The 26,494-nt window shown below is 35.8% G+C and overlaps 1 protein-coding gene across 7 annotated transcripts in view; it reads left to right on the forward strand.

Annotated features, from left to right (window-relative positions):
- Positions 1 to 26,494, forward strand: part of SWT1 (SWT1 RNA endoribonuclease homolog) — a 125,637-nt gene that overhangs the window by 83,351 nt on the left and 15,792 nt on the right. For all 7 annotated transcript variants that reach the window (XM_023203437.2, XM_023203435.2, XM_023203440.2 and 4 more), the window contains one exon: positions 21,259 to 21,325. In XM_023203437.2, the coding sequence (XP_023059205.2) occupies positions 21,259 to 21,325 (67 nt within the window). The remainder of the gene's footprint in view (positions 1 to 21,258; positions 21,326 to 26,494) is intronic.

The raw sequence follows: 26,494 nt of genomic DNA on the forward strand, positions 1-26,494 counted from the left end.
ACCTCAGCCTGTGGAGTACTTGGGACTACAAGCATGTGCCAGCACACGCAGCTTATTTTTTGCACTTTTTGTGGGGACAGGGTTTCTTCATGTTGCCCAGGCTGGTCTCAATCTCCTGGACTCAAGCAATAAACCTTCCTCAGCCTCCCAAACTGCTGGGATTACAGGTGTGAGCCACCATGTCTGGCCTAGGATTAATTTTATCTATTTTGGGAAATATACACTTGTGCCTCTAAAGAACTTTTAGCACCACAGTAGGCCAACCAGCTGCCACTAGTGAGAGGTGATACAATATCCTCAAGGGTGTTTTCCAATAATATGAAAAGGTTGATTCTAACTCAGGACAGTGTTTTCCACATAGAGAGTACTCAGTAAATACTTAACTGTCTACTCTGGAATTATTAAACATTTTGATGCGCCAATCCCTGTTAAAAAGGCATATTAAACCTTTTTAGAATCAATAGATACACTTACTCTTAACAATAAGGCAACTGGAACTATAAGTTTAAATTGTCACCTTTTTTTTTTGCTAACATTAAGCTAGTTTATTACTGTTTAAATATGTAATTAATGTATTATTTTTGACAGCATGTAGCTATATATTTTCCCCAGCCAAATTGTTGAACTAAGACAAATAAAATAATCAAAATTATGTTTATTATTAAAGATAGTGACTTACACAGATTTTATATAAATCTTACTGATAATATTGATTGAAAATGTCAGCAGTTTTGTATACTACTGGAGTGTAAAATAGTATAGAGTGTATTGATCAGCCTTCTTTAATGGACTTTCATCCATTGACCATGCTACCTATATTCTAGAGAAAGGGAAATACACTCATACATCTCTCTCTCTTTTTTAATATATATAATTTTTTTTCTTTAAAAAAAATAGAGATGGGGTATCACTATGTTGGCCAGACTGGTCTTGAACTCCTGTCTTCATGCAGTCTTCCCACCTCAGCCTCCTAAAGTGCTGGAATAACAGATACGAGCCACCGCTCCCAGCTAGTCATACATCTCTTAATGATGGGGATACATGTTCTTGTGTGAACTTCATATAGTGTACTTATACAAATCTAGATGGAATAGCCCACTACGCACTTAGGCTATATGGTAAATGGCCTATTGCTCCTGGATTGCAAACCTGTATGGCATGCTACTGTGCATACTATAGGCAATTGTAACACAATGGTAAGTATTTGTGTACCTGAACATATATAAACATAGAAAAGGTATGGTTAAAAATATGGTATAAAAGATAAAAAATGGTATACCTGTATAGGACACTTACCACAGTGGAGCTTGCAGAAGTGGAAGTGCTCTGGGTGAGTCAGTGGGTGAGTGGTGAGTGAATGGGAAGGCCTTGGATATTACATTACTATAGACTATAAGCACTGTACACTTAGACTCCACTCAATTAAAAAATGTTTTGTTTCTTCAGTAATAAACCTTAGGTTATTATAACTTTTTAATTTTATAAACTTTTTTTTTATACTTTTTGACTCTTTTCCAATAACCACTTAACTTAGAACACAAACAATGGCCAGGCATGGTGGCCGATACCTGTTATCCCAGCACTTTGGGAGGCCAAGGCAGGAGCATTGCTTGAAGCCAGGAGTTCGAGACTAGTCTAGGTAACATAGTGAGACACTGTCTCTGCAAAAAAGTAAAATTAGCTGGGCATGGTGGTGTGTGCCTATAGTCTCAGCTACTTGGGTGGCTGAGGCAGGAGGATTGCTTGAGCCCCTCCAAGCGTTCAAGGTTACAGTGAGCTATGATTGCATAACTGCATTCCAGCTTGGGCAACAGAGTGAGACCCTGTCTCTAAAAACAATTTTTTTAAATTTAAAAATACAATTAAAAAAGGACCACCCCTTTCAAATTTATGCTTCTTAGAAAACAAACAAACACACACATTGTACAGCTGTATAAAATAATTTCTTTCTTGATATCCTTTCTCTGTAGCTTTTTTCTTTTTATAAAAATTTTTATGTACTTTTTACTTTTTAAGCTTTTTTGTTAAAAACTAATACACAAAACATACACATTACCCTAGGCCTACACAGGGTCCGGATCATCAGTGTCACTGTCTTCCACTGCCATGTTTTGTCCCACTGGAAGGTCTTCAGAGACAGTAACACACATGGAGCTGTCTCCTATGATAACAATGCCTTCTTCTGGAATACTTCTCGAAGAACCTACCCGAGTCTCTTTTTAGTTAGCTTTTTTAATAATAAGAAGAAATATACCCTAAAATAATGATACAAAGTATAGTATAGTAAATACAGAAAAAACCAGTAATGTAGTTATTTATTATTATTAAGTATGATGTGCTGTACTTAATTGTATGTGCTATACTTTTAGAGAACTGGCACTGTGGTAGGTTTATTTATGCCAGCATCACCACAATCACATGAGTAATGAGTTGTGCTAGTAGGAAGTTACTAAGTGATAGGAATTTTTCGGTTCCAGTATAATTTTTTTTCTACTCTTGCTGATAATCTTACATTATAATCTTTTTTTTTTTTTTTTTTTTTTTTTGAGACAGAGTCTCACTCTGTTGTCCAGGCTGGAGCACAGTGGCAGGATCTCGGCTCACTGCAACCTCTGCCTCCCAGGTTCAAGTGATTCTCCCTCCTCAGCCTCCCAAGTAGCTGGGATTACAGGCATCCACCAGCATGCCCGGCTAACTTTTGTATTTTTGTAGAGACGGGGTTTCACCATGTTAGCCAGACTGGTCTTGAATTCCTGACCTCAGGTGATCTGCCCACCTTGGCCTCTCAAAGTGCTGGGATTACAGGTGTGAGCCACCATGCCCAGTCTTACATTATAATCTATGGGACCACTGTCATATATGTGGTCCGTTGTTGACCAAAATGTCATTGTGTAGTGCCTAACTGTACTTAGACCTTTTAGGGGATTACTACATACTGACTCTGAGTTAATGCTAATCTCTACAGGCCTAAAATGCCAGTGTAGTTGGAGAAATGGCCAGAGGGACAGATCTATCCTGATTAGTATCACATCCTTTAAATTTTTATTTTTTCTTTTCTTAGAGTCTTACTCTGTTCCTCAGGCTGCAGTCCAGTGGCATCATCACGGCTCACTGCGACCTCCACTTCATGACTCACGTGATTCTCCCACCTCAGCCTCCCAAGTAGCTAGGACTGCAGGCCTACCCTACCATGCCCAGCTAACTTTTGTATTTTTTGTAGAGACCGGGTCTTGCCATGTTGCCCAGGCTGGTCTCAAACTCCTGGGCTCAAGCTATCCACCCTCCTCACTCTCTCAAAGTGTTAGGATTAGAGGCATGAACCACTGCACCTGGTCATATCCTTTAATTTGTATATCTTATGTTAATATTTTGGAGAGCTTTTTTTTTTTTTTTTTAAATAGATGGGGTCTCACTTTGTCATGCAGGCTGTGGTGCAGTTGTGTGATCATAGCTCACTGCAGCCTGGAACTCATGGGTTCAGGTGAGTCTCCTGCCTCAGCCTCCTGAGTAGGAAGGACTACAGATGCACTCCACCATGCCTGGCTAATATTTTAAATTTTTGGTAGATGGGATCTCACTATGTCCTCCAGGCTGGTCTTGAATTCCTGGCCTCAAGTGATCTTCTACCTCAGCTTCTTCAAGTGTTAGCATTACAGGTGTGAGCCACCATGCCTGACCAGGGGCTAATTTTTAAAAGATCATCTAAGATCATTTTTCTTTACATTCTGTTGTGACTGGTAAATGCTCAAACTAAAAATAGTAGCATCAGCTCTTTTCTTGTTGATTCCGTGTGATTTCCTTATCGTTATTACCTTCAGTCCTTAGGTTTCTTGTTGGAATCCTTGAAACTGTTACCCATTTGATGAAGGTTAATTGGATAAGTAATATAATCTGTAAATCATCTAACCAGACATACGTAAAATGCAGTGCCTTGAAGAACATTGAAAGCCAATAAATCAGCCCACACCTCTCCATTCCTCCCTAATGCAGAACTCCCACCTTATCTTCTGGATACTTCAATATGTGTGACCTGGGGCTGTCTGACATATGGACTAAACTAAAGGCATAAGTTCAGAGAGGATAGAAGAAAGGGGAAGATAGAATGTTAGGAAAGTAGAGCTAGAGCAGTTGGAAATACTGGAGGTTAAATAGTGGGATGTGTAACTGGACAAATGAACTGTTGATGCTTTAGGCTTTCTCTAGACCTATTTCTGCTCTTTCATTTTTTGCGTTGAAAGTTGTTTAGGAAAAAAGTTGTTTAGCTATTTAATTTCTCAGTGAGATTCGTATTTATGTATCATAAAGATGAAGCTACCTCAATTATAAGGGAAATTTTGTTGTACTGAAACTTAATACATGGAAATTTTCAGTTTGGCTCAGTAGAGGTCTGTCTGGATTCTCAGGGTGACATAGGGGAAAGCATAAAGAAGGCTGAGTGCATTGTTCTCCAGACCTGCACTCTGCTTCAGTATGGATGGCTCTCCTTTGTTTGTTTTAGAAATAAATGAGATTTCTGGGTAAGCTTTCATTTAGGTTTCAACAAACTCTGCTACAAAATAAAAATAGAATATTTGAGTCATGGAACTAAATTTCATTTAATTTGCTTCTAGAAGTGTTTTTTTTTCTTCCTAAAAAGCAGACTATTTGTTTATTTGCTATTACAGTATGAGTTGGTGACAGCGCTTTCTTTCGGGTCTCTTCTTCCTTTGCCTAAATTAATAGTTATTTCAGGCTTTTTTGCGTTTTGAAACTCTCTGCATTCATGGTGCTTTGTTAGGATTCCCTCTGCAATACAGGATCATAGTACATGATTACTATGGTTATTTTCAAAAACTCAACAGTTCCTTCAGATTGCTTGGAAACAGTTGTGAACAATTAAGAGAAGTGGATATGACCCTGTAATATATTCCATATAGAAGCGGAGGGCATCTTTAGTTCAGTGTGTTTCCACCAATTAAACTGTAATTGTACTCTTTCCTTACATGTTTAATCTTAGGGACTAACATGCAAACAACAACGTTCTCACACAAAACAAAACTCAACTTACATTCAATACAATTAACCAATAATTAATTTTTTCATAAATACATGGATTTTCAGGGAAGTTGCAGGGATAGGATTTTATGATCCAGGCCAACATATTTTTCATATCATACATTTTCAGCTTTATATTGAAAGTCATTCTAAATAGAAGTCCATGTTCAGAAATTTAATATGTTAATTATTCAACTTAGAAACCTCTGTGCTGGAATGATTCACCTGGGGAGGAACCATTGTTTACATACCCTATGTATTCCTTTTGGATTTCTGCACTCCACCTCTGGCCTGTGTCTTTCATTGGTTCTGGGGTGATGGTTCCTGCTGTCACTGTCATATCTGTCTACATCAATGGAGATACTGATCTCCCTCCTCTCTTCATACTGAGATATGGAAAATATCCTTCATTTAACTACATGCAGTAGAACTTTCACTAAAAGGATCCTTCACTAAAAAGCTAGTGAAGGTATGACTAAGCAAAAAAATATATATATAAAGACAAAAGCGGTTCAGCAGTTTTTTTGTGCTAAACCAATCAAAAGATTAGCTGTAAAAGAAATGACATACCATATGGCTTATCTAGCTAATGACTGATTTCCCTTACCTCTACTCTCATGTTCTGGTATCTATTGCTGTATAACAAATCACCCCAAAACTTATTGGCTTAAAACAGTAACAACCAATTATTTGTTTTTCGTAATGTTTGGGGAGTTGACTAGACTCATCTTGGAAATTCTCACTTGAGATTTGTTGTGTAGCTGCATTCAGATAGTGTCTGTAGATACCTCTGAAGCTGGCTGATGCTGCCTCTCAAGCGAAACGCCAATATGTGGCATCTTCATGTAGCCTGAGCTTCGTCACAGGCTGCAGGCTGATTTCCAAGTGTCCCACAATATGAGGTGGAAGCTATGTTGCCTGTTTTGGTGTTGCCTCAGAAATCATATAGTGTCATTTCCCCTACAGTCACAGACCTGCCTAGGTTGAGGGGCCTGCCTGTTAATAGGGATGCCAGTGTTACTGTAAGAACATGTGGGATGAGAGATCTTGTGTGGCTGTCTTGGAAAATACAGTCTCCCCTGAGGTCACAGCAGTTTACATCCCTCCAACTTACAAGACCTGTGCATCCCCAAGTCTTATCCCTTTATAGGATTAGGTTAAAGTCCAGAATCTCATTATTTGAATCAGGTCCAGGTGTGGTTGAGGTGAGGCTCCTTAGGTGTGGCTCCTTCAGCAGAGCTCCTTGAATACCATTCCTCTAGATGGGAAGTACTATGAACTAAAGAGACACACTAATACCCCACCACCTACCCCGTAGTTTATAAATACTCTCAACATTCGTATTCCAAAAGGGGCACAGGAAATCACTAGCAATTCTAAAATCCAGCCATGCACATGTTGCATGTACTTTATAAGGGCTCAGCCTGACTGCCTGGCAGTTATTCACCTCTGCTGTTGTCTCTGCTCTCTGGGCTCTTGGTTTTGGCTTCTGATTTACTTTTCCGTAAGAAAAGGAAGCTGCAGTTGAGGAGCCTCCTCAAGCTGCGTCCTTCCCGTAAAAGGTAGGGATTCCAAAGACCTTTTTCATTCTGTATTATTTCTGTCTCTTTTATTCCAAGTGGTAGTACTTTTACCAGAACAATCCTGTAAAGCTGTTTGTTTTCTGTGAATCTTTATTGATATTCACCGTGTTAGACAAAAGTCACAACCACAAATCTCTTTGAGATAAACCACCCTCTCATCTTGGGCTCCCTTTGAACTCGTATGGGCAATGATTTTGTTTTATTTATTTTTAAAGACTGGTGTCTCACTCTGTCATCCAGGCTGGGTTGCAGTGATGCCATCATAGCTCACTGCATAACTCTTAGGCTGAAGTGATCTTCCCGCCTCAGCCTCCCTAGTAGCTGTCACCATAAGAATGTGAGAGGCACACAATCTTAAGACACTTAAAAGGCCTTTTGTGTATCTGAATGATTCTAAGAGGCACTTTAGCTCTTTCTGAGTCTCAACAAAAGGTTTTACGGTAAAGCTATTGTCTTCATCTTTAGACCATGTTTTCCTGCCATTCCTGTTAATGGTAAATATTAAATAGTTCTTACACTGCTAAGTGAAGAAAATTTTGGAACATTTCCTACATGTATCACCAGATGTAGCCTACCACTCCTCTTCCTCTCTATACTCCGCTCTCCCTTTGTGAGGTCATCCCAACTCCTTTGTGCCCATTACTTGGTTCAGTTGTGAATTTTCAGCTTAGACTCCAAAAGTCTAAAACTCATAATTTATTTTATTAAATTTAAATTTAATTTAATTTAATTTTTTGAGATGGAGTCTCACCCTGTTGCCCATGCTGGAGTGCAGTGGTGCAATCTCGGCTTACTGCAACCTCCACCTCCCGGGTTCAAGTGATTATTCTTTCTCAAAATCCCAAGTAGCTGGGACTACAGGGGCATGTACCACCACGCCCAGCTAACTTTTGTATTTTTAGTAGAAATGGGGTTTCGCCATGTTGGCCAGGCGGGTCTCAAACTCCTGACCTCAGGTTATCTGCCCTCCTGGGCCTCCCAAAGTGCTAGGATTACAGGCATGAGCCACCATGCCCGGCCTGGAAATATTTTTCTTTGTTTGACATGGTTGATATACTTAAATATAGGCTATCTCTAGTAAATCTAAATTCTTGAAACTAAAAAAGCATCCTTTTATGGCTTTAGAAGTTAGTGATTTAATGATGCTCTTCCTAATGGTGGTGTGCATGGAAAAGTTTTTTATTTAAGAGCATATGTGGTTTGAATTTGCAAGATGCAAATATCAGACTCCAAGAAAACCTAAAAAAAGTAAATAAATAAACCCACAACAACCTGAACTGGTGCCACCTAACTGCTTTCTGTTTTTTCCTTTTATTTTTTATAAAACTACATCAATTCTAAATGTGTCCATTAGATTAAGTTTGTTCAGGCTGGTCTGAGTGCAGTGGTGTTTACAACTAATTGATCACAGACAGTTACAGATTTCTTTGTTCCTTCTCCACTCCCACTGCTTCACTTTAGCCTAAAGAAAAAAACTGATTTTGTGTTGTCCATATTATTATATGCTTGCTGAGTGTTGTCTGTTTGATCAGTTTTATGATTTATTTGATCAGATTTATGTTAAAAATCTCCTGTAATTGTGGGATTTTCAGTTTCTTATTGTAATGCTGTCAATTTTTGCTTTGCATATTTTGAGGTTAAATCTTTCTGGTGAATTGATCTTCTTTACTACTAGTGAGACTTTCTGCCTTAAAGTTTGTTTTGTCGTATATTAATACTGCTAGACCAGCTTTTTGTTGTTATTAGTATTTTTTCTTTCCTTTATCGTCAACCATTTGGAGTCATTATTTTCTTTAGCTAGATTTTATCTATCCAATCTGACAATTTGTTTTTTGTTTGATAAGTAAAACAATTTATATATTTTTATTGTGATTATTGGTATATTGTATTTGGACTAATTTCTACTATTTTAAAAATCTTTCCTCTTGGTTTTATTTTATTTTAATTTTTTTAAAGTCTAGTCAAGTGAAGCAGTGGGAGTGGAGAAAGAACAAAGAAATCTGTTGTAACTGGTTGTGGTCAATTAGTTGTAAACACCACTACACTTGAATCAGCCTGTCTTTCCTCTTTATCATACTTTTTCTTTGTTCTTTTTGCCTTTTATTAGATTGGTCAAGATATACTGTTGTTAGTTTTTCTAATTCTCCTTTTTATCCCTCTACTAGTTTGGAGGTTGTACCTTTTGTTTGTTTCATTATTATTGTTACTTTTAACTTAATAAATGTGTACTTGATTTATAAAGTCTAAGGTGTCAGTATTGTTCAGATCCTGAATATAGCAAGCATCTTAGAACACTTTGAGTTCTGATCTCCCTCCTCTCATCTTTCCTGTCTTTATTTTCTAGCATTATATAATGTTCCATGTTGTTTTAAATCACCACCCCAAATTATTTGTTACTATATAAAATAGTTTTTGTTGTGTTTAGCTTTGTCATGCTTATTTATCATGCTTTATTAGTTTTTTAAAAAATTTCCCTTGCTTCCTTCATTTTACTCGTCTTCTGGGATTCAGCTTCTTATTCAATGAAGCAAAATTTTAGTAGTTCTTTCAGTGAAGATCTGTTAATGGTAAATATTCTTATTCTGACTGACGTGTTTTTATTTTGCTTTCATTCTTGATTGATAATTTTGCTGGGTATGGATTCTAGATTGACTATTATTTTCCCTGAGTAGTTTGAAAATATAATTTTATTATCTTCTGTCATCTTGGAAATGGGAAGTCTGCTGTCAGCATATTGCTTTTTTTGGTAGCTAATGCCATCTTTTCTCCTGAATGCTTTCAAGATGTTTCTCTATATCTTTTATGTTTACAATCCTATCACACTATATCTGGGTATGGATTTTGTTTTGTTTATCTCTCTTGAGATGTGATATGCTTTTTTCAGTCTGAAGACACATCTTCAGTTCTGGAAATTCTCACTCTTCATCTTTCCAAATATTGCCTCTCCCATACTCCTTAATTCTCTTATATGGAATTCCTATTCCTGGCTGTCCGCATTCTATCAGCCGTATTTCTTGACTGTTTTTTTTTTTTTCATCTCTTTTATTCATTGATGTTTCTTTCTGAATAATTTCCTCAGGCTTATTTTCTGATTCACTAAATCTCTACCCAATTAGAAAGTTTTTGATCACTTAAAATGTACATAATACCTTTATGTTATTTTAAAATAAAAGGTGCAAGTTTTTCTTTTCACCCTTTTTACTTCAGCTCCCTGTTCTCCTCCTCAAAGTCAACCAATATTAATCAATTTCATGTGCTGCCTTTCTCTTGTTTATGTTACCTGTTTTAAAGACAGACTACCCTGGAAGCTCTTTAATGGAAGGAAATATTTTGCTTTTTGATATATTCCCATCTCACACAGTAGTTAACATACAATCAGCAATCAATACGTGCAGGAATAAATAGAGAGGAAGAAACTACGTGGTCATTTGAATCTTCATACCATAATTGCAGAGTCATAGGTACAGAGTTTAGTCCCCAGATTTGCAAGTTTAGGAATTGTATTTTACCAGTTTACTGAGAACTTAGATTCACAATAGTCAGATTTGAACAGAATGAGGCTGATACGTCAGAATGCCCACTTACTTTTATGTTGAGAACAGTAACTGCCAACTGAACCAAAATATTTATAAATTGAGTGACTTCTAGAGGGAAGTTTACACTGCAAACTAGATTACTATCAAAGTTTTCTTGCTGACTCCTGGGGACATTGACCTCAAGCTAAAGTACTCTCTTTTCTACTATAAAGCTTTATTTGCCAAATAGGGCAGCCTTTTTCCTATATAGGGAAATTTTTGTTCTTGAATCCGTTTTTCTATGTAGACCACTTACTTCTTGTCAATTATGTCAGCTTAGTAAAGTTATCTAAAACATAATTGGACAGATTTCAAGATTCTTTATAGTACTTACTTTACATTCATATTTCCCTAAAGAGATACCCTGATGACCTTGATTAGAAGTGGATAGTCACTAAGGTTCTATCAGCAGTACATCTGCAAGCCATCTCTTAGAGTGGGTATTAATCTAATCTGTTATACAGCAAGAGGCATGGGTGAGTACTTTAGAAATGCTGTGGAACTTACAAAGCGTACTAGTTGTTTTTAAGCTTAGGATGGGAAAGGAAAACAATGGTTATTTATTTTAGAGAATGAGTGAACATGATGGCTTAGGTAGTACCAAAGAGATGCTAAAGATATGGGAAATCATCCTTTAGCCCAAGGGGCAAATGTGTGATGCCAGAAATTTGAGGTAAAAACCAGGACGGAGTCTAGAAGACACTGGAAAGGATTGGAGAACAAAGGATAAGGGTAGGTACAGGATGAGAGAACTCAAGACATTTATCTTTAAATGGTGCTAGAGTACTCATGCTTTTATTTTACTGGTCAATGGCTGTGCAGTGTAGGTAAATTAATCTTTTTTAATACTATAGAACTATTAATGAGGATTGAAGAGGAGGAGTAGAAGGAAAAGTTCATGAGATTAGCTTCACAAATGTCAAGGAATGAATAAGTTCCAAAAGAAAATGAATCTTTAACAGCATCGTGCTACTACTGAGAGGCCAAATAAGATATGTTTTAAAAGCGTCCATTAGATTGAAAAACACAAAAGTCATTGGTGAATTTGGTGGTGGCAGTGTCATGAGAATGTTGGGGCAAATGTTAGATAGTAGGCCAAGGAGTGACTTGGAAGTGAGGAAGTAGAAATAGCAAAAGAACGTAATTGTAGCTAGAGGAGATCGCAAGGTCAAGTAAAAGGGTTGTGTTTATGATATTAGACTTCTTTGGAAAAACAAAGGGTCAAGTCAGTAGTATAAATGTTTCTTAGATTATACATGAAAAGATAAAATCATTCATAATAATATAAATACTAGTGCAAAAGTGATTCTGTAATAATGACACATGAAATTTTTCTTGACTCTTTCCCCACAGTAATTCTACAAAGTCTTTGGTTCCTTAAAAACCTCCTTATTTTCTTTTATCAAGAAATTATTTTCCTTATTTTCCCTCCTTAAAAAAAATTTAATATTTAAAATTTTTAATTGTGGTAAAATGCGTTTAACTTACAGTTTATCTTCTTAACTACTTTTGAGTGTACAGTTTAGTGGCATTGAGAACATTCCTGCTCTTGTGCTACCATCACCACTGTCTATCCACAGAATTCTTTTCATCTTGTAAAACTGAAACTCTGTACCCATTACATTAACTCCCCAGTTTTCCATCCGCTTCAGCCCTTGGCAACCACCTGAATTTGACTACTCTAGGTACCTAATATAAGTAAAATCATATACTATTTGTTCTTTTGTGACTGGCTTATTTCACTTAGTGTAATGTTTTGAATATTCATCCATGTTATGGTATATGTGAGAATTTCCTTCCTTTTTAAAGCTTTCTATATTCCATTATGTGTGTATATCACATTTTTTCCCCATTCATGCATCAGTGGACCCTTAGTTTGCTTCCACCCCTTGACTATTGTGAATAATACTGCTCTGAACATGGATAAACAAATACCTATTTGAATCCTTGCTTTTAATTTTTTATGTGTATAGCCAGAAGTACACTGGACCATGTGGTAATCCTATTTTTAATATTGTGAGAAACTGCCATATTATTTTCCATCACAGCTGGCTGTACATTTTAATTTCCAACAACAGTACTCCACATCCTAACTAACGCCTGTGATTTTATGCTTTTTTTTTTTTTAACTAGTAGTCATCATTATGGGTATGGGGTAGTATGTTGTGATTTGGTTTGTCCTGTTTTTATGAAAAGTCTAATATATAAAACTGTACACTTTCAAAGTTGATCAATTAAATGTGTATAATAAAAGGATTTTTCTTATGCTTCAAATTTTTTTTCCTCGAGGTTCTTCTAAATAGAACATTTCTTTAATGTTGTTGATGTATTGTCAACAGTCTGTGCATCTAGTGAGGTATGCTTGTAATGAGGCAGTAATAAGCTTGTGTCTGAGCCCTGATTGGGTATATTGAGATCTTAATGGCAGTATGAATAAATGGTGGAAGGATACGATTTTTTGTTTCTTTTACTCTCAGCTCTTATCTTCAGTTGCTCCTTCCTTATTAACTAGAGTGATCCCATTTGTCGTATTACAGTGGAAAAATAGTAGGTACCTGATAATGAGGTAGGATTAATCAATTAGAGAAGAACATTCATAGAGTATTAGGATCATCGTGAGTATTGTATAGATTTAGCTGGCAGTATCTGGTTTCATAGAGGGCACAGGACTTAGTGAGGACCTGTTTGAATCTCACTGGAGCCTCACTAAGTAGAAAAGAAATGAACCCATTTGTCATACTTGTTTCTGGCTCCCTTTAGTACATGGTTAATCCTGATCATAGAACTGGCCTCCAGCAGTACCAGCATCCTAAGTACTAAGATTATCATCCAAGGAAGCATAATGCTAGAAAGCAAAGCAAAGAAAGTATTTAACAACTGACTACTCAGTGAATTCCACATCATTCTTATATTCTGGGACATGCTCCATCTTGCTTCTAATCATGAGGTACGTGGCTCCCCAAAGCTGGGCCACCAGTATCTGTGGATAGCAGCTGTATATTAGTTAGCTAGAGCCACCATAACAAAATACCACAGACTGAATGGCTTAAACAACAGATGTTTATTTTCTTATAGTTCTAGAAACCGAAGTCCAGGATTAAGGTGCTAGCAGGGTTGGTTTCCTCTGAGGCCTCTCTCCTTGGCTTGTGCTTGGCTGACTATTCACATGATTGTTCTGTGCACATGTATCCTTGGTGTCACTTTATCCAAATTTCCTCTTTCTTTTTTTTTTGAGACAGGGTCTCACTCTCTGTGCCCAGGCTGGAGTGCAGTGGCCTGATCTCAGCTCACTGCAGCTCAACCTCCCCAAGCTCAGGTGATTCTCCTATCTCAGCCTCCTGAGTGGCTGGGACTACAGGTGTGTAGCTCATGCCTGAGCCACGGTGCCGGGCCCAAATTTTCCCTTCTTGTTAGGACACCATTCAGATTGTATTAGGGCTCATGCCAATGGCTTCATTTACTCTAAATTACCTTTCCAAAGCCCTTATCTCCTCATAGATCCACATTCTGGGGTGTTGGAGGTTAGGGCTTCAGCATACACATTTTTGGGGAACACAGTTCAGCCCATAACAACAGCCAATACCCAGTAACGACAATAACAAAAAACTGCTGGATTTGAAGAAACTCAGAGTGTTGTGATGAACTCTTGGGGTGCATTGTGGCTGGTGTTTTTCAGAATTTCCTTAATAATGATGTTAGGACCCCGTGATCCCCTGGCCTAACTCTACCAGCTCATCTCAGATCACTTTGCCAAAAATGTCTCTTTAGTCATGAATGAGAATCCATCCTTCGCTTGCCCAGTATATCACAGAAGAGGCTTGAAAACACCTATCTACATGGACTCATTAGCTAAGATAATAATATGCTGTTTTGTAGATAGTTTTAAGATTTTTTGAAGATGGTTTCAACTGAACACTAAACCTAATTAATGAGATGGATTTTTGATAACACAAGCTGTCTTTTCATCAGTCAGAGATTTCCAAATATTTCCAGTCCACTTCTCATGACTTTTCTAACAATAAATTGTGGCATTGATTTCAGTTCCCATAGATTGACCCAAAGTCACATAAAGATGAAACTAGGACTAGAATTTTACATCTTTTACCCTGGCAGAAGATTGTATTAGGGCCCATGCCAATAGCTTCCTTTACTCTAAATTACCGCTGTAAAACCCTTTATCTCCAAATACATCCACATCCTGGGGTACTGGAGGTTAGGGCTTCAACATATCGATATTGGAGGAACACACTTCAGCCCATAACAACAGCCACCATCACAACTCAGCAAAGTTCAGTAATATGGCTGCAGCTAATTATCAGAGTATCACCTTTTACCTCTGGGTGTGCTCCTGGATTCTGGTAATGTGAAACAGTCTCTCCTCACCTGGTTGGTAGCCAGTGGGTAGGGCATAGTTCCTGTGTTCCCTCCTGTCCATAAAATATTTCACAGGCTGGGTTCTCTGCTGATAACACTGATAACAATCATAGTTTTGTTCACACTTGGTTGCTCTTTTTTTTTTTTTTAAACCTTTTTTACAATAATCGATAGGGATTAAAAATGTGGTTAAGTATATAGTGACATCTTTTGCCTTTCACTTTTCTTGATTTCTCCTATTGATGTTTATTGTCAACATCAGGACTAAGGAGAGAAGCCCATTACTATTCATAAGAATGATATAAAAATTCACTGCTGGAGATGCCTTACGAGAAGAGAACAAGTCCCCAAACAGCTTGAATTGAATGTTCATTTGGTTCTTAGTTGACAAGCTATGTGATAATTTGTGGTGTTTTCAAAGATAAGAGATAGAATAATAATAGTAGTAGCTAATATTTTATTGGCCAAGTATTGTTCCAAGTGTGTTACTTATGTTAACTCATTTAATCATCTTAATAGCCCTGTGACATAAGTACTATTGTTGTCCCTGTTTTACAAATGAGAAATGAAGCATAGTGAGGTAAAATAAGTTATCTGATATCACTTAGCTGGAAAGCAGTAAACCTCTGATTTTAACTCTGGCTGGCTGGCTCCAGAGAGACTGTGATCACAACCATTATATTATTATGTTTCAATGCTAATGAAGAAAATGCAGGAGAGGAATAGGCTGGTGACCCAAGATAAAAGGCAGGATTAGTTGAAGTTTTTATGGTGTATGTTGTGTTTTAACTCTTCTGCAAAATTAACAGAAAGCTGTAGTGTTTATTAGTATATTCTAATTGTATGTATGTTTATGTCTAACAAACATTAAGACATGTAATCTGTTCTTTTAACTATCAAATGATATTTTCCTACTCTAGAATTGCTTTTTAAGTTAATTTGAAATATAGTCATTAAAATTACTTATAAACTCTTCCTATTCCCACCACCAACTTAAAAAATTAAAGATTTCTGGTATTCTGAATAGATCAAATTTTAATTCTGAACTTTGTCCAAACTTTTGTCAAAGGTTTTTATGTTTAATACTTATATGTAATTAGTATAGTCAATCTATATGTAATTAGTATAATAAGCTTCCAAATTTTTATCTCTGAAGGAAAAATAGAAACATAAAATTTCAACAATTAATTTTGCTTAAATTGTTTAATTGTTCTTTGACCATTTTAACTATATATGGCTTTCTTTTTCAAAATCTAGGACTGATGGCTAGCTCTCATTTGCATAGCTGATTTTCCAGATTAACTATAGAAAATGTATAATTTTAGTTTTACTTGAAATAAATAATCCCCCCTGAAAGTGCTCTGAGATCCAAGACTTTTTTCCTTAGTGTTTCCTCATTGTGGATTTGAGAAATTTTCACTGAGTTTATCAGCAACATAACTTAAATTCATCATCAGCAGAATCCAATTTGATAATACTGTTCAGGCATGTCACTGTATTAAAATGAGAAGAACAGAACTTTGAGCCTCAAAGTGGTCTGAAGTTGAATTCTGGTTCCATCCATTCACTGGCTTTGTTACCTAGGTAATAATTAGCCTTTTCTGTGTTTGTTTCCTAACATGGAGTTGAAAGAGTTGCTTTATTAAATTATAGAGATTAAAGGAGATAGCATTTATTCAGTCCTTTGCACTTAGTGGACTTAGTGGATGCTCAATAAATGATTTTGTTATCCTCAATAACAATGTAAGTGCTTCATAATATTTAAACTTTGATTCATTTATTAGCTATAGAGAATATAAAAGTGAGTTTTTAAAATAGTAAACATTTCCACTTCTTGCAATTCCTTTTAAAACTTCATTTTTTTTCACACACTCTAAAACTATTTTAAATATTATATTAATGTAAATCATTGTCTTGCCAGAAGGGACCACAATTTATTCAGTTCTGTGGGTTGTAAGTCGTTATTTATAAATATCCAAGAATATATTTCACTTTTTTGAATTTCTAGAATTAAATATTAAACTGGAATATTTTAGATTTCTTTCCTTGTTCCTGAGTCTGCAACTTTATTTTTTCTAAATAGGAGATGTTTTATTTGAATTTTTAAAATTCAGATGGAAAATTTAGTCCATTTTAATGCATCATTTAAGAATTTTAGTCAGATTATTCTCTTTTGTCTGTAAAAACTTGAGTGGCGGTTTATCACAACCAGTTACAGATTTCTTCTCCACTCCCACTGCTTCCCTTGACTGGCATTTGGGGGAAAATTTTTTTTAAACCTTGAGTGGCATGGTCTTTTTTTTTTCTTAAAGAGATATATTGATTTTTATCTGATATTGAGTTGTATAGAAATGAAATTCGTTTAATTCATATTAACATTAATGCTAATTGTTCATGGATAAATAGAATATTCAGAGTGCCTATGTGACTGAGTCAGGACCTCTAGTGAGTGTCAGTTCTGTTAACCAACTTGCTTTGTGGCTCTGATAAAGGTAAAACAACTACATCAGTGTTTGAACATACATGAAATAATTTGCCAGAAGCATTTGATAAAAGACAGCCTTTTTTTTTTTTTGCTTACATATAAAAGCAATACTTTAACTATTTTAAATGGACTTTATTTCATTTGATTTTGTGAAATAATTTAAAGGCAAGAAAATGGTGTTGGTTGTCCTTTTATTGGTGGGAAAAGTATGAGTCCCAGAATCAAACCCAAGGAGATTTGAATATTTACCACCACTCACTGTGTAATCTTGGGCAAGTATCTTAAAATGTTGGACCTTGGTTTCTACATCTGAAAAGTGGTTATTATATTATAACAGCTAATATTTATTGAGTATGTACTGTGTGCGCTGTGTTGTGCTAAACACTGTAGATGCATTACTTAATTCGTACGGTAGCTTTATGAGGTGAACACTACTTTATCCCCATTTCACAGGTAAGGAGCCGAGATACAGAAAAGCAGGCAACTTCATCAAGGTCACAAAACCAAATTTAGGGTGTTAAAGCTGGGCTACATAATTAAATTCAAGGAGATGGTGTATGTAAAGCAGGGTCAGACTTATGTGTTCAGTAACTCATTATGTGTTGTTATTGATGCTATCGTAAAGGAAACCAGAGCATATCCAGCTGTGAGCTGCGGATTACATCCTGCTTCAACATCTGTTTCCAAAAACTCATTCCAGAATTTAAGAGTGAAATTTTAAGATTATAAACCACTTGAGGATAATGGACCATGTCTTATTTTTAAAATATTTCATAGCTTCATATGCATTTGAGCAAATATGCGTTTAATATATACTTAATGTGATTGTTATGAATTTCTTTTTAAATGACACATGTGAATATATTTATAAATTTAAAAAATGGCCATTGTCTAAGAAATATTTTCCCCAAGGGCTAATTTCTTGATTCCACCATTCTTTTTTTAAAGAGTTGCCATTGAAGGGTGATTTTAGTACTTTCATTCAAAAAGCCTTTTGTCTTCATACTGGTATAAGAAAAAAAGAATGAGAAAACTTTAGAGAAGGCTGACCTCTCAAGAATTTTTGTGTGGGGAATTACTAAGGCATTTTCTCTATTTTATTTTCTATGTATTTTCAACAAGCTGTATTTCTAGTGAGTAAAAGTTTGCAATTTTTTGTGCCAGGCCACATTCCATTCTCTCATATTCAGAGTTCATAGGATGTAATGAAGTCTAAATTCAACCCCAAGTTGACTGCATTTTAATAAAGTTGTTTAGTCCATTCTGGGCTCGGTTTACCTCCAACCATCTTTCAAAATAACGAATTTTATCACATATACTATAATATATATCCTTGTTTTAAAAAGTAACATATATAGTTTTTATCTGATTATAAAAGTAATATATCTGAATGACGATGAGATCCCAATAAGCCTTTTTTCATTAGAATACAATTCTGTGATATTTTGTGAAATAACTATTTACATTTAGAACAAATTACTTCTTTCTTAGAAACTTAAAATTCCTGTGTTTCTTAATCTATTTACAAGTAGCCATTGAAGAGTTGGAAGAGATGACCAAATGGACAAGAATGAGATATTTTTCTTCCTTTATTATCTCCCTGTGCCTGGTCAGGATTTGTTTCTTTCATGTGCTCTTTAGAACTGTGAGGCTTTGGGCTACTCTGGATCATTCAGCGTTGTATCCAGGGGCCCAGGTCTCAAAGAGTTGTTGAATAAGAAAATAAAGAGTCCCTTGTTCTGATCTGGGCATCTTGAGTACATATTTTACATTTTTATTTACTCATCAAATACACTGTGAGGGTTGGACGTTATTCACTAGAGTTTGTCTCATTCTCTGGAGTCTAATATAGTATGTTAAACTTACTAGCCTCTTAATATAGAACATCTTGTTTTATCTAATTTTCTCACCCTCTTTTATGGACAGTTCAGATTATTTCTAAAGCCATACAAAAAAATAGGTATAAATTATTCCACATGACTGATAGTTTGTTTTCACTTGGTTATCAAGTTAGAACACACTAGTTTGTTTCCCAATGCCTTTCTAAAGGATTGGTTTAACTTATCTAGAGAACTTTGTCTTCATGTTTTAAGCAAATTATGTATGGATCCTTCTCCATATGTATTACCCAAGCAAATTATGTATGGACCCTTCTCCTTATGTGGTATTCCTCAGGGCTTTTTGGGGAGGTTGAAAGATTTTTTGTGTGTGTGTGTATTTTAAAATTACTTGTTGGAAGAAAAACTTTTTCTATGAAATAGTATTCTTGTGGAGGTTGTTGTATATTCTTAAAGATGTTCTGTATATATGCCCCCTCCAAGGGACCTTTAAAAATTTGACTATGTCCCGAAAAACATTTTATAAAAGCTCTCCCACAAGTATAATAAAGGCCAAATAGTCTAAGGATATAATTAAGATTATTGAGAACAGTTAATTATCGAGTCTGACAGAATCAAGTATTGGCAAGGACATAAAGACCCAGAGACAGTGTTAAAAGCCATGAGGAATTTAAAAATTAACCAAGGTGGCTTGATTTCTCATTGGTTATATCAATGTTTATGTACTTTATGGCTTGAAACTACAGATGGTTTCCAATTTATAATGGTATGTTTTAGGATTTTTCAATTCTATGATGGTGCAAAGCATTTAGTACCATCCTTGACTTACCATGGGGTTAGGGTTATCTTCTGATAAACTCGTCATAAACTGAAAATATTACAAGTCAAAATGCACTCCTACTTAGGATGTTTTCAATTGACGATGGGTTTATCTGGGTATAGCCCCATTATAAGTCAAGGAGCATCTGTATTAGATGATGATGATAGTTGTTACTGTCACTGTTATAATTGACATATACTATATAGTACTTGCTGTATTCCATATGCTGTTGTAATGACTTTTCTTCTAGTAACTCATTTAATTCTTGCACTAGCCCTATGAAGTAGGGATGGTTATCCTAATTTAACACATAAGAAGATGAATCACATAGAAGTTGAGTAACTCCCGAGAGGTCACACAGCTAGACAAAGCTCACACAGCTGAGGCAGACAGTACTCACAGGCACTACACTGTACCAAAATGACAAGCTGGTTTACTTCCTTTTTTTTTTTTTCTGAAAAGAAAAACAGTATTCATGCTGAAAGGATGGAAAAAATATTTAGTATAAGAAAATGAGAACTAATACTTTACCACTAGAAGGAAAAATATGTTCTTCCCTTCTTTGTTTTTATGGCCTGGTGCTATGGCTCACACCTATAATCCCAGAACTTTGGGAGCCTGAAGTGGGAGGATCCCTTGAGCCCAGACATGCGAGACCAGCCTGGGCAACATAGGGAGACCTCATCTCTACAAAAATGATTTTTTAAAAATATTAGCCCAACTTGGTGGCGCTTGCCTGTAGTCCCAGCTACTTGGGAGTCTGAGGTGGAAGGATCGCTTGAGCCCAGGGGATTGAAGCTGCACTGAGCCATGATTACACCACTGCCCTCCAGCCTGGGCGACAGAGTGAGACCTGGTCTCAACAAAATAAATTTAAAAAGTTGTTTTATTTCTGTTTCTGTCATTTGTTATTTTTTTGTAAATAAGTGTTATTTTCAACAATTTATATAATCTATTGATTTTTCGTGGAGCTGTAGGCTGATAGTTCAAGCAATGTTATTTGAATTTAATCAAAATCTTTTATTAGGATATCTTTTAAGTGGCTGATTTCATCAGTTGTCTGTCTGGACTGGTTGAACATTTCTGTGGGAAGTACTCAAGCTTTGTCTGGAGCTTAACAGATGTGAAGTATAAATGCACTTCACATTTCTATCTATGCATAGCCTGTATAAATGCACTTCACATTTCTATCTATGCAAGGACTGTATAAATGCACTTCACGTTTCTATTGTTTGAGAAATCTGTATTATTGTAACTTAAAATGTGAGCTATAACTTCACGTGTAAGAATGCTTATAGTTGTTGATTAATTGATGTTATAAGTATGAATTTAAATAAGCAAAAACATTTTAATAAGTTGACCTGTGTTGAATTAAGTTTCTGGTTTTATAATTTTTAATTGATTTTTAAAAATACTATAAACCTTTAAGCTTATCAAACGGTAAGTTATCTCTCATGGTATAGGTATGTGTTGGGAGAAAGTTCAAGGTCTTGGTTTTTTCTGAAATCATTTATTCCCCCCCCCCCTTTGTTTTTATTTTATTTTTTAGGATTTTGGCCCCAAACAGTAATTATCAAGATGTTGAGACCCTCTATAACTTCCTAATCAAGTATGAGGTATGGGAAATATTTTTAAATATTTATCACATTTCTACTTTAAACAAGTTTTAATGTAAATAAACATAGTAGGAGTTCTAAAACATAATGGTATGCCATTTAATTGATGTTTGCTTTAAATTATTGAATGCCATAAAAGTTTGTCAGTGACATATTTTTTCTCCCTTTTAAAAACCTATATTTAAGGTGTATAGCATGATGTTTTGATATGTTATATATAGTGAAATGGTTTCTGTAGGTAAGTAAACATATCAGTTATCTCACAGTTACCCCTTTTTGTGTGTGTGACAAGAGCACCTAAAATGTACTCTTTTAGCAAAACTTTTGAATATAATACAATCTTATTAACTACAGAGCTCGTGTTGTATGATCTGTAGGCTTCATACATATCTGCAACTTCCTATCCTGTGACCTACAACTGTTCATTTCCTCCCCTCCTCCCTGCCAGTGACGTATTCAATTTTTTTCTTTCATTCCCTAAGTAAAAATATGAGAGTCCTAAAATAACACGCTTTCTCCAATGCGAAATTGTTTCTCATCAGGGGTGCTACGGGCATTTTGGACAGGTCAATTCTTCGTTGTGTGGATGTTTAAAATGCAGGATGTTTAACATCCCTGTACATCAGGTACTAAATGCCTGTAGCTATCCCAGTTGTGACAACCAAAAGTATTCCATCTCTCCATCCAACTTACATACCCAGAATACCTCAGAAAGGAAGAACTCCTGGTTGAGAAATACTTATTACTGGAAAGGAAAGCTATAATTTAGTTTCCTTTATAGTGGCAACATAAACCCTGGAGGTAGAACTAAATGAGGCTTCAGTGTATTTTGTAAATTAACCTGCATGCTCTCCTCATCATTACTGAACCGAAGCGGGTATTCTATTGATTGTCAATTTCTAGTTGCTTAATGCTCTTTGTTCATGTTTCCTGTAACATTATTACTTTCAATTTTGTGTGTGTATGTGTTTAATTTTTAAAACATTCTAAATGAAGGAATGTGGCATATATTCAGGTCTCACATTTCTTATGAAGTCAAACTCCTTTAAGTATATTTCTTCACTTTTCTTCCTAGTTAGCTCTTTGTAACTTTTTGTGTGCCACATCTTCCATTAAGAAGCCAGTGATTAAGAACACACACTCTGAGGTCAAACTACCTGTGCTTAAATGTTGGTTCTTCTACTTATTAACTAGGAAGAGTTATTTAATTCTCCTTGTCTCAATTTTTTCATCTGTAAAATGAGAGTAACAATAGTAGGTAAATGATTTGTATTCTGCAAAGATTCAGTAATGTAAAATATGTAAAGTGCTCCAAACAGTACCAGGCACAGAGTGAGTGTTTGATAAGTGTTAACTAGTCTTGACCAGGCTCGGTGGTTCACGCCTGTAATCCTAGCACTTTGGGAGGCTGAGGTCAGTGGATCGCTTGAACCCAGGAGTTCATGACCAGTCTTGGCAACACAGTGAGACCCCATCTCTCTAAAAAACAAACAAAATTAGCCGGCATGGTGGCATGCACCTGTGGTCCCAGCTCCTTGGGAGGCTGAGGCGAGAAGGTTGTCTGAGTCCAGGAGGTCAAGGCTGCAGTGAGCCATGTTCATACCACTGCACTCCAGCCTGGTTGACAGAGCAAGACCCTGTCTCAAAAAAAAAGGGGGGAGGGTGATGGTTAACTAGTTTTATTTAAGCAACCAATGGTGTTTATATGGGCTTTGTAGGAGTCAGCCTTAATTCAGCCGGGAGCCGTGGCTCACATCTATAATTTCAGCACTTTTGAAGGCCGAGGCAGGTGGATCACTTGAGGTCAGGAGTTTGAGACCAGGCTGGCCAACATGATGAAACCCCATCTTTACTAAAAATACAAAAATTTAAAGCTAGGAGTGGTGGCGAGGGCCTGCAATCCCAGCTACTCATAAGGCTGAGAGGCAGGAGAATTGCTTGAACCCAGAAGGCGGAGGTTACAGAGAGCCAAGATCGTGCCGCTGCACTCCAGCCCGGGTGACAGTATGAGACTCTGTCTCAAATAAATAAATAAATAAATAAATAAATAAGAGCCTTAATTATTTATTACCACATTATATGATTATTAAGAGAACTTCCTCTTTTGAGATGATTCATATAATTATTTCATCTTATTTTCTGAATTGCTGGAGAATTGCTTGGACCTGGGAGGTGGAGGTTGCCGTGAGCCGAGATTGCACCACTGCACTACAGCCTGGCTGACACAGTGAGACTCTTGTCTCAAAAAAGTTAAAATACGCCGGGCACAGTGGCTCATGCCTGGAATCCCAGCACTTTGGGAGGCCGAGGCAGGCAGATCATGAGGTCAGGAGTTCAAGACCAGCCTGGCCAACATAGTGAAACTCTTGTCTCTACTAAAAATACAAAAAAATTAGCCAGGCATGGTGGTGGATGCCTGTAATCTCAGCTACTCAGGAGACTGAGGCAGGAGAACGGCTTGAACCCAGGAGGCAGAGGTTACAGAGAGCCAAGATTGAGCCACTGCACTCCAGCCCCGGCAACAGTGTGAGACTCTGTCTCAAATAAATAAGTAAATAAATAAATAAGAGCCTTAATTCTTTATCACCACATTATATGATTATTAAGAGAACTTCCTCTTTTGAGATGATTCATATAATTATTTCATCTTACTTTCTGAATTTCAAATCAAAACATTAAGTCTAACAAAAATATATGTGTGGAACTGGGCATGGTGGCTGTAATCCCAGCATCTCAGGAGGCTGGAGGTGGGAGGATCACTTGAGGCCAGGTGTTCAAGGCTGCAGTGAGCCATGATCATGCCACTACACTCCAGACTGGGTGACACAGCAAGACTCCAGCTCTAAAATATATATGAACAATAGGATTTTAAAATTACATACGCTGGAAAATTCTGGGGCATAGTTCTTTATAATTTAGTACTTTCTATTGCCAAGAGTATTAGAAGAAAGTACCTAACTTATTAATTATAAGAATATATGGATCTGTTGCTTGATGATATCTTGTGATATAAACAAAGAAATTTAAAAATTAAAAAAGAATATGTAGATCTAAGAATCATATATATATATATCAGATATATATATAATATATATTAGAGACAGGGTCTTAGTGTGTTGCCCAGGCTGGGGTGCAGTGGCTGTTCACAGGCACAGTCATGACACACTAGATCCTTGAACTCCTAGGCTCAAGCAGTCTTCCTACCTCAGCATCCCAGGTAGCTGGGACTACAGGCACACACCCTTGTGCCTGACTGATTCACAGATTTTTAAAATCATTTCTCTTAAAAGAATTACTTTTCCTACATCAGTTACTACATTGGATATATTTGTCTAATATAAAAAACAATGGTAGGACTGTCTAAATCTTTTAAGGAATTTGACTATTTTTATACTTCTCCTTTGCCTTTTCTTGAATTTTTAAATTAAAAATAAGCCATTTCTAACATCTGGCTTTTATTGTAAGTAGCACAATTAAAAAGTAATGATACCCATTTCACAATTCACTTTATAGTCACAACTCTAATGTTTGCTGACAGTGGCATCTTTTAGCTATTTTTTCCCCTGGAAATTAAAATTGTTCATTTAACCATGGAGGTGATATTTAACAGTTGTAATTTCAAATGTCTCAATATGGGTAAGTGAAAATGTCTTCGTAGTCAAAATTAATTAATATGGTGAAGCAGACCATCATGAGACTGTGCTTCAGTTTTTCTTTATTAGTAAAGTAACTACCTACTTTGTAAATTATCTACTGTAACCTGGAATTATGTCACCTTTATACTTCCAGCTGTGTTCTTGGATAAATGTCTAAATGTATGTGGATGGTTGCTTTTACAACTAAAGATAAATCTAGATTTTTTAAAAAAAATCTATTAAAAGCTTAATATAAATTATTTTGTATTCATATTTAACAGATTCAAAATCAGTTTTTCAGCTGATTTTTCTCAACAGTTGATAGAAAATGGATCATTCCCTTCATCCTCTAACCAAATATCTGCAATGTGTTGACATTTGGTGGCCTGTATTCTGATACATTGTAGGTCCCGGAATGTGTGGCTATGGTGAAAATACCAGCGGCCCTTAGGAGAAGGCAGAACATGTAAAGAAGGAAGAAGTGGACTGGTTGATAGTTTAAATGAATATTTTATAACATTTCTAGAAGATTCTTTTAATAAAAATTGTGGTAAATTGTATACCAATTTCATATAATCTTTAAATATGATATCAAATATTATATAATTAAATACTAGTAAATATATAAATATATGCTAACGTTAAGCAAAATATCCATATTATATTCATTTAAATATTTGAAAACCATATATATGTGTGTGTGTATATAAATATATAATTTTTTTTTAAATAGAGACAGGGTCTCATATGTTGCTCAGGCTAGTCTCAAACTCCTGGGTTCAAATGATCCTCACACCTTGACCTTCCAAAGTGCTGGGATTACAGGCGTGAGCTGTTACATCTGGCCAAAAAACTGCATATTTTTAAACTTTCAGTGAATGAAACATTTTCTGTACAAATATGGTAAACTTTCTATGAAAACATTGAAGAAAGTCATGGAGTTTTTACCAATAAGCAATACATTTAATCATATAGAAGACTTTTATGATATGAATCTTTAAATTAGTAGTAATTAAATCAGGGTGGTATCATTCTTCCTCACCAAAAAATGCATGCCAGCTAGCAACACTTAGAAATATTTTTTTAAGTAAATTGAATGGAAATTAGCCTTATTGTTTCCTTTTACTAATTCTAAATTTCTGAAAATTTAGGCAATATGCTATTTGTTATCTGATCAAAATAATTTTTCTCTGCACGTTTTCAGATTCTCCCTTGTAGATAAATAGGAATATTGTCTAAATCTATAGTAAGTTTCAAGAAATTAAAGATTCCTTCACTGTGTCTTCCATATGTGTGCCACAGCTAGTTTTTATATGATGAAATATTTTTATATTTGTGGTATTATAAATTATATCTCTGAATTATAGATATTTATTAACTTAAACCTGTAAGTTTAAACATGTAGACCTCAATAATCTGAAAAATATATTTCTTTAGAAAATGTCTATAAATAAGACTTTTTCCTAAACCAGATAGAACTGTCTGCTGTTTATAATCTTATTTGTGTTTTTCTGTCCATTTGATCTCTACTATG

This window comes from Piliocolobus tephrosceles, chromosome 1 (genome assembly GCF_002776525.5).
Source record: "Piliocolobus tephrosceles isolate RC106 chromosome 1, ASM277652v3, whole genome shotgun sequence".
Taxonomy (NCBI): domain Eukaryota; kingdom Metazoa; phylum Chordata; class Mammalia; order Primates; family Cercopithecidae; genus Piliocolobus; species Piliocolobus tephrosceles.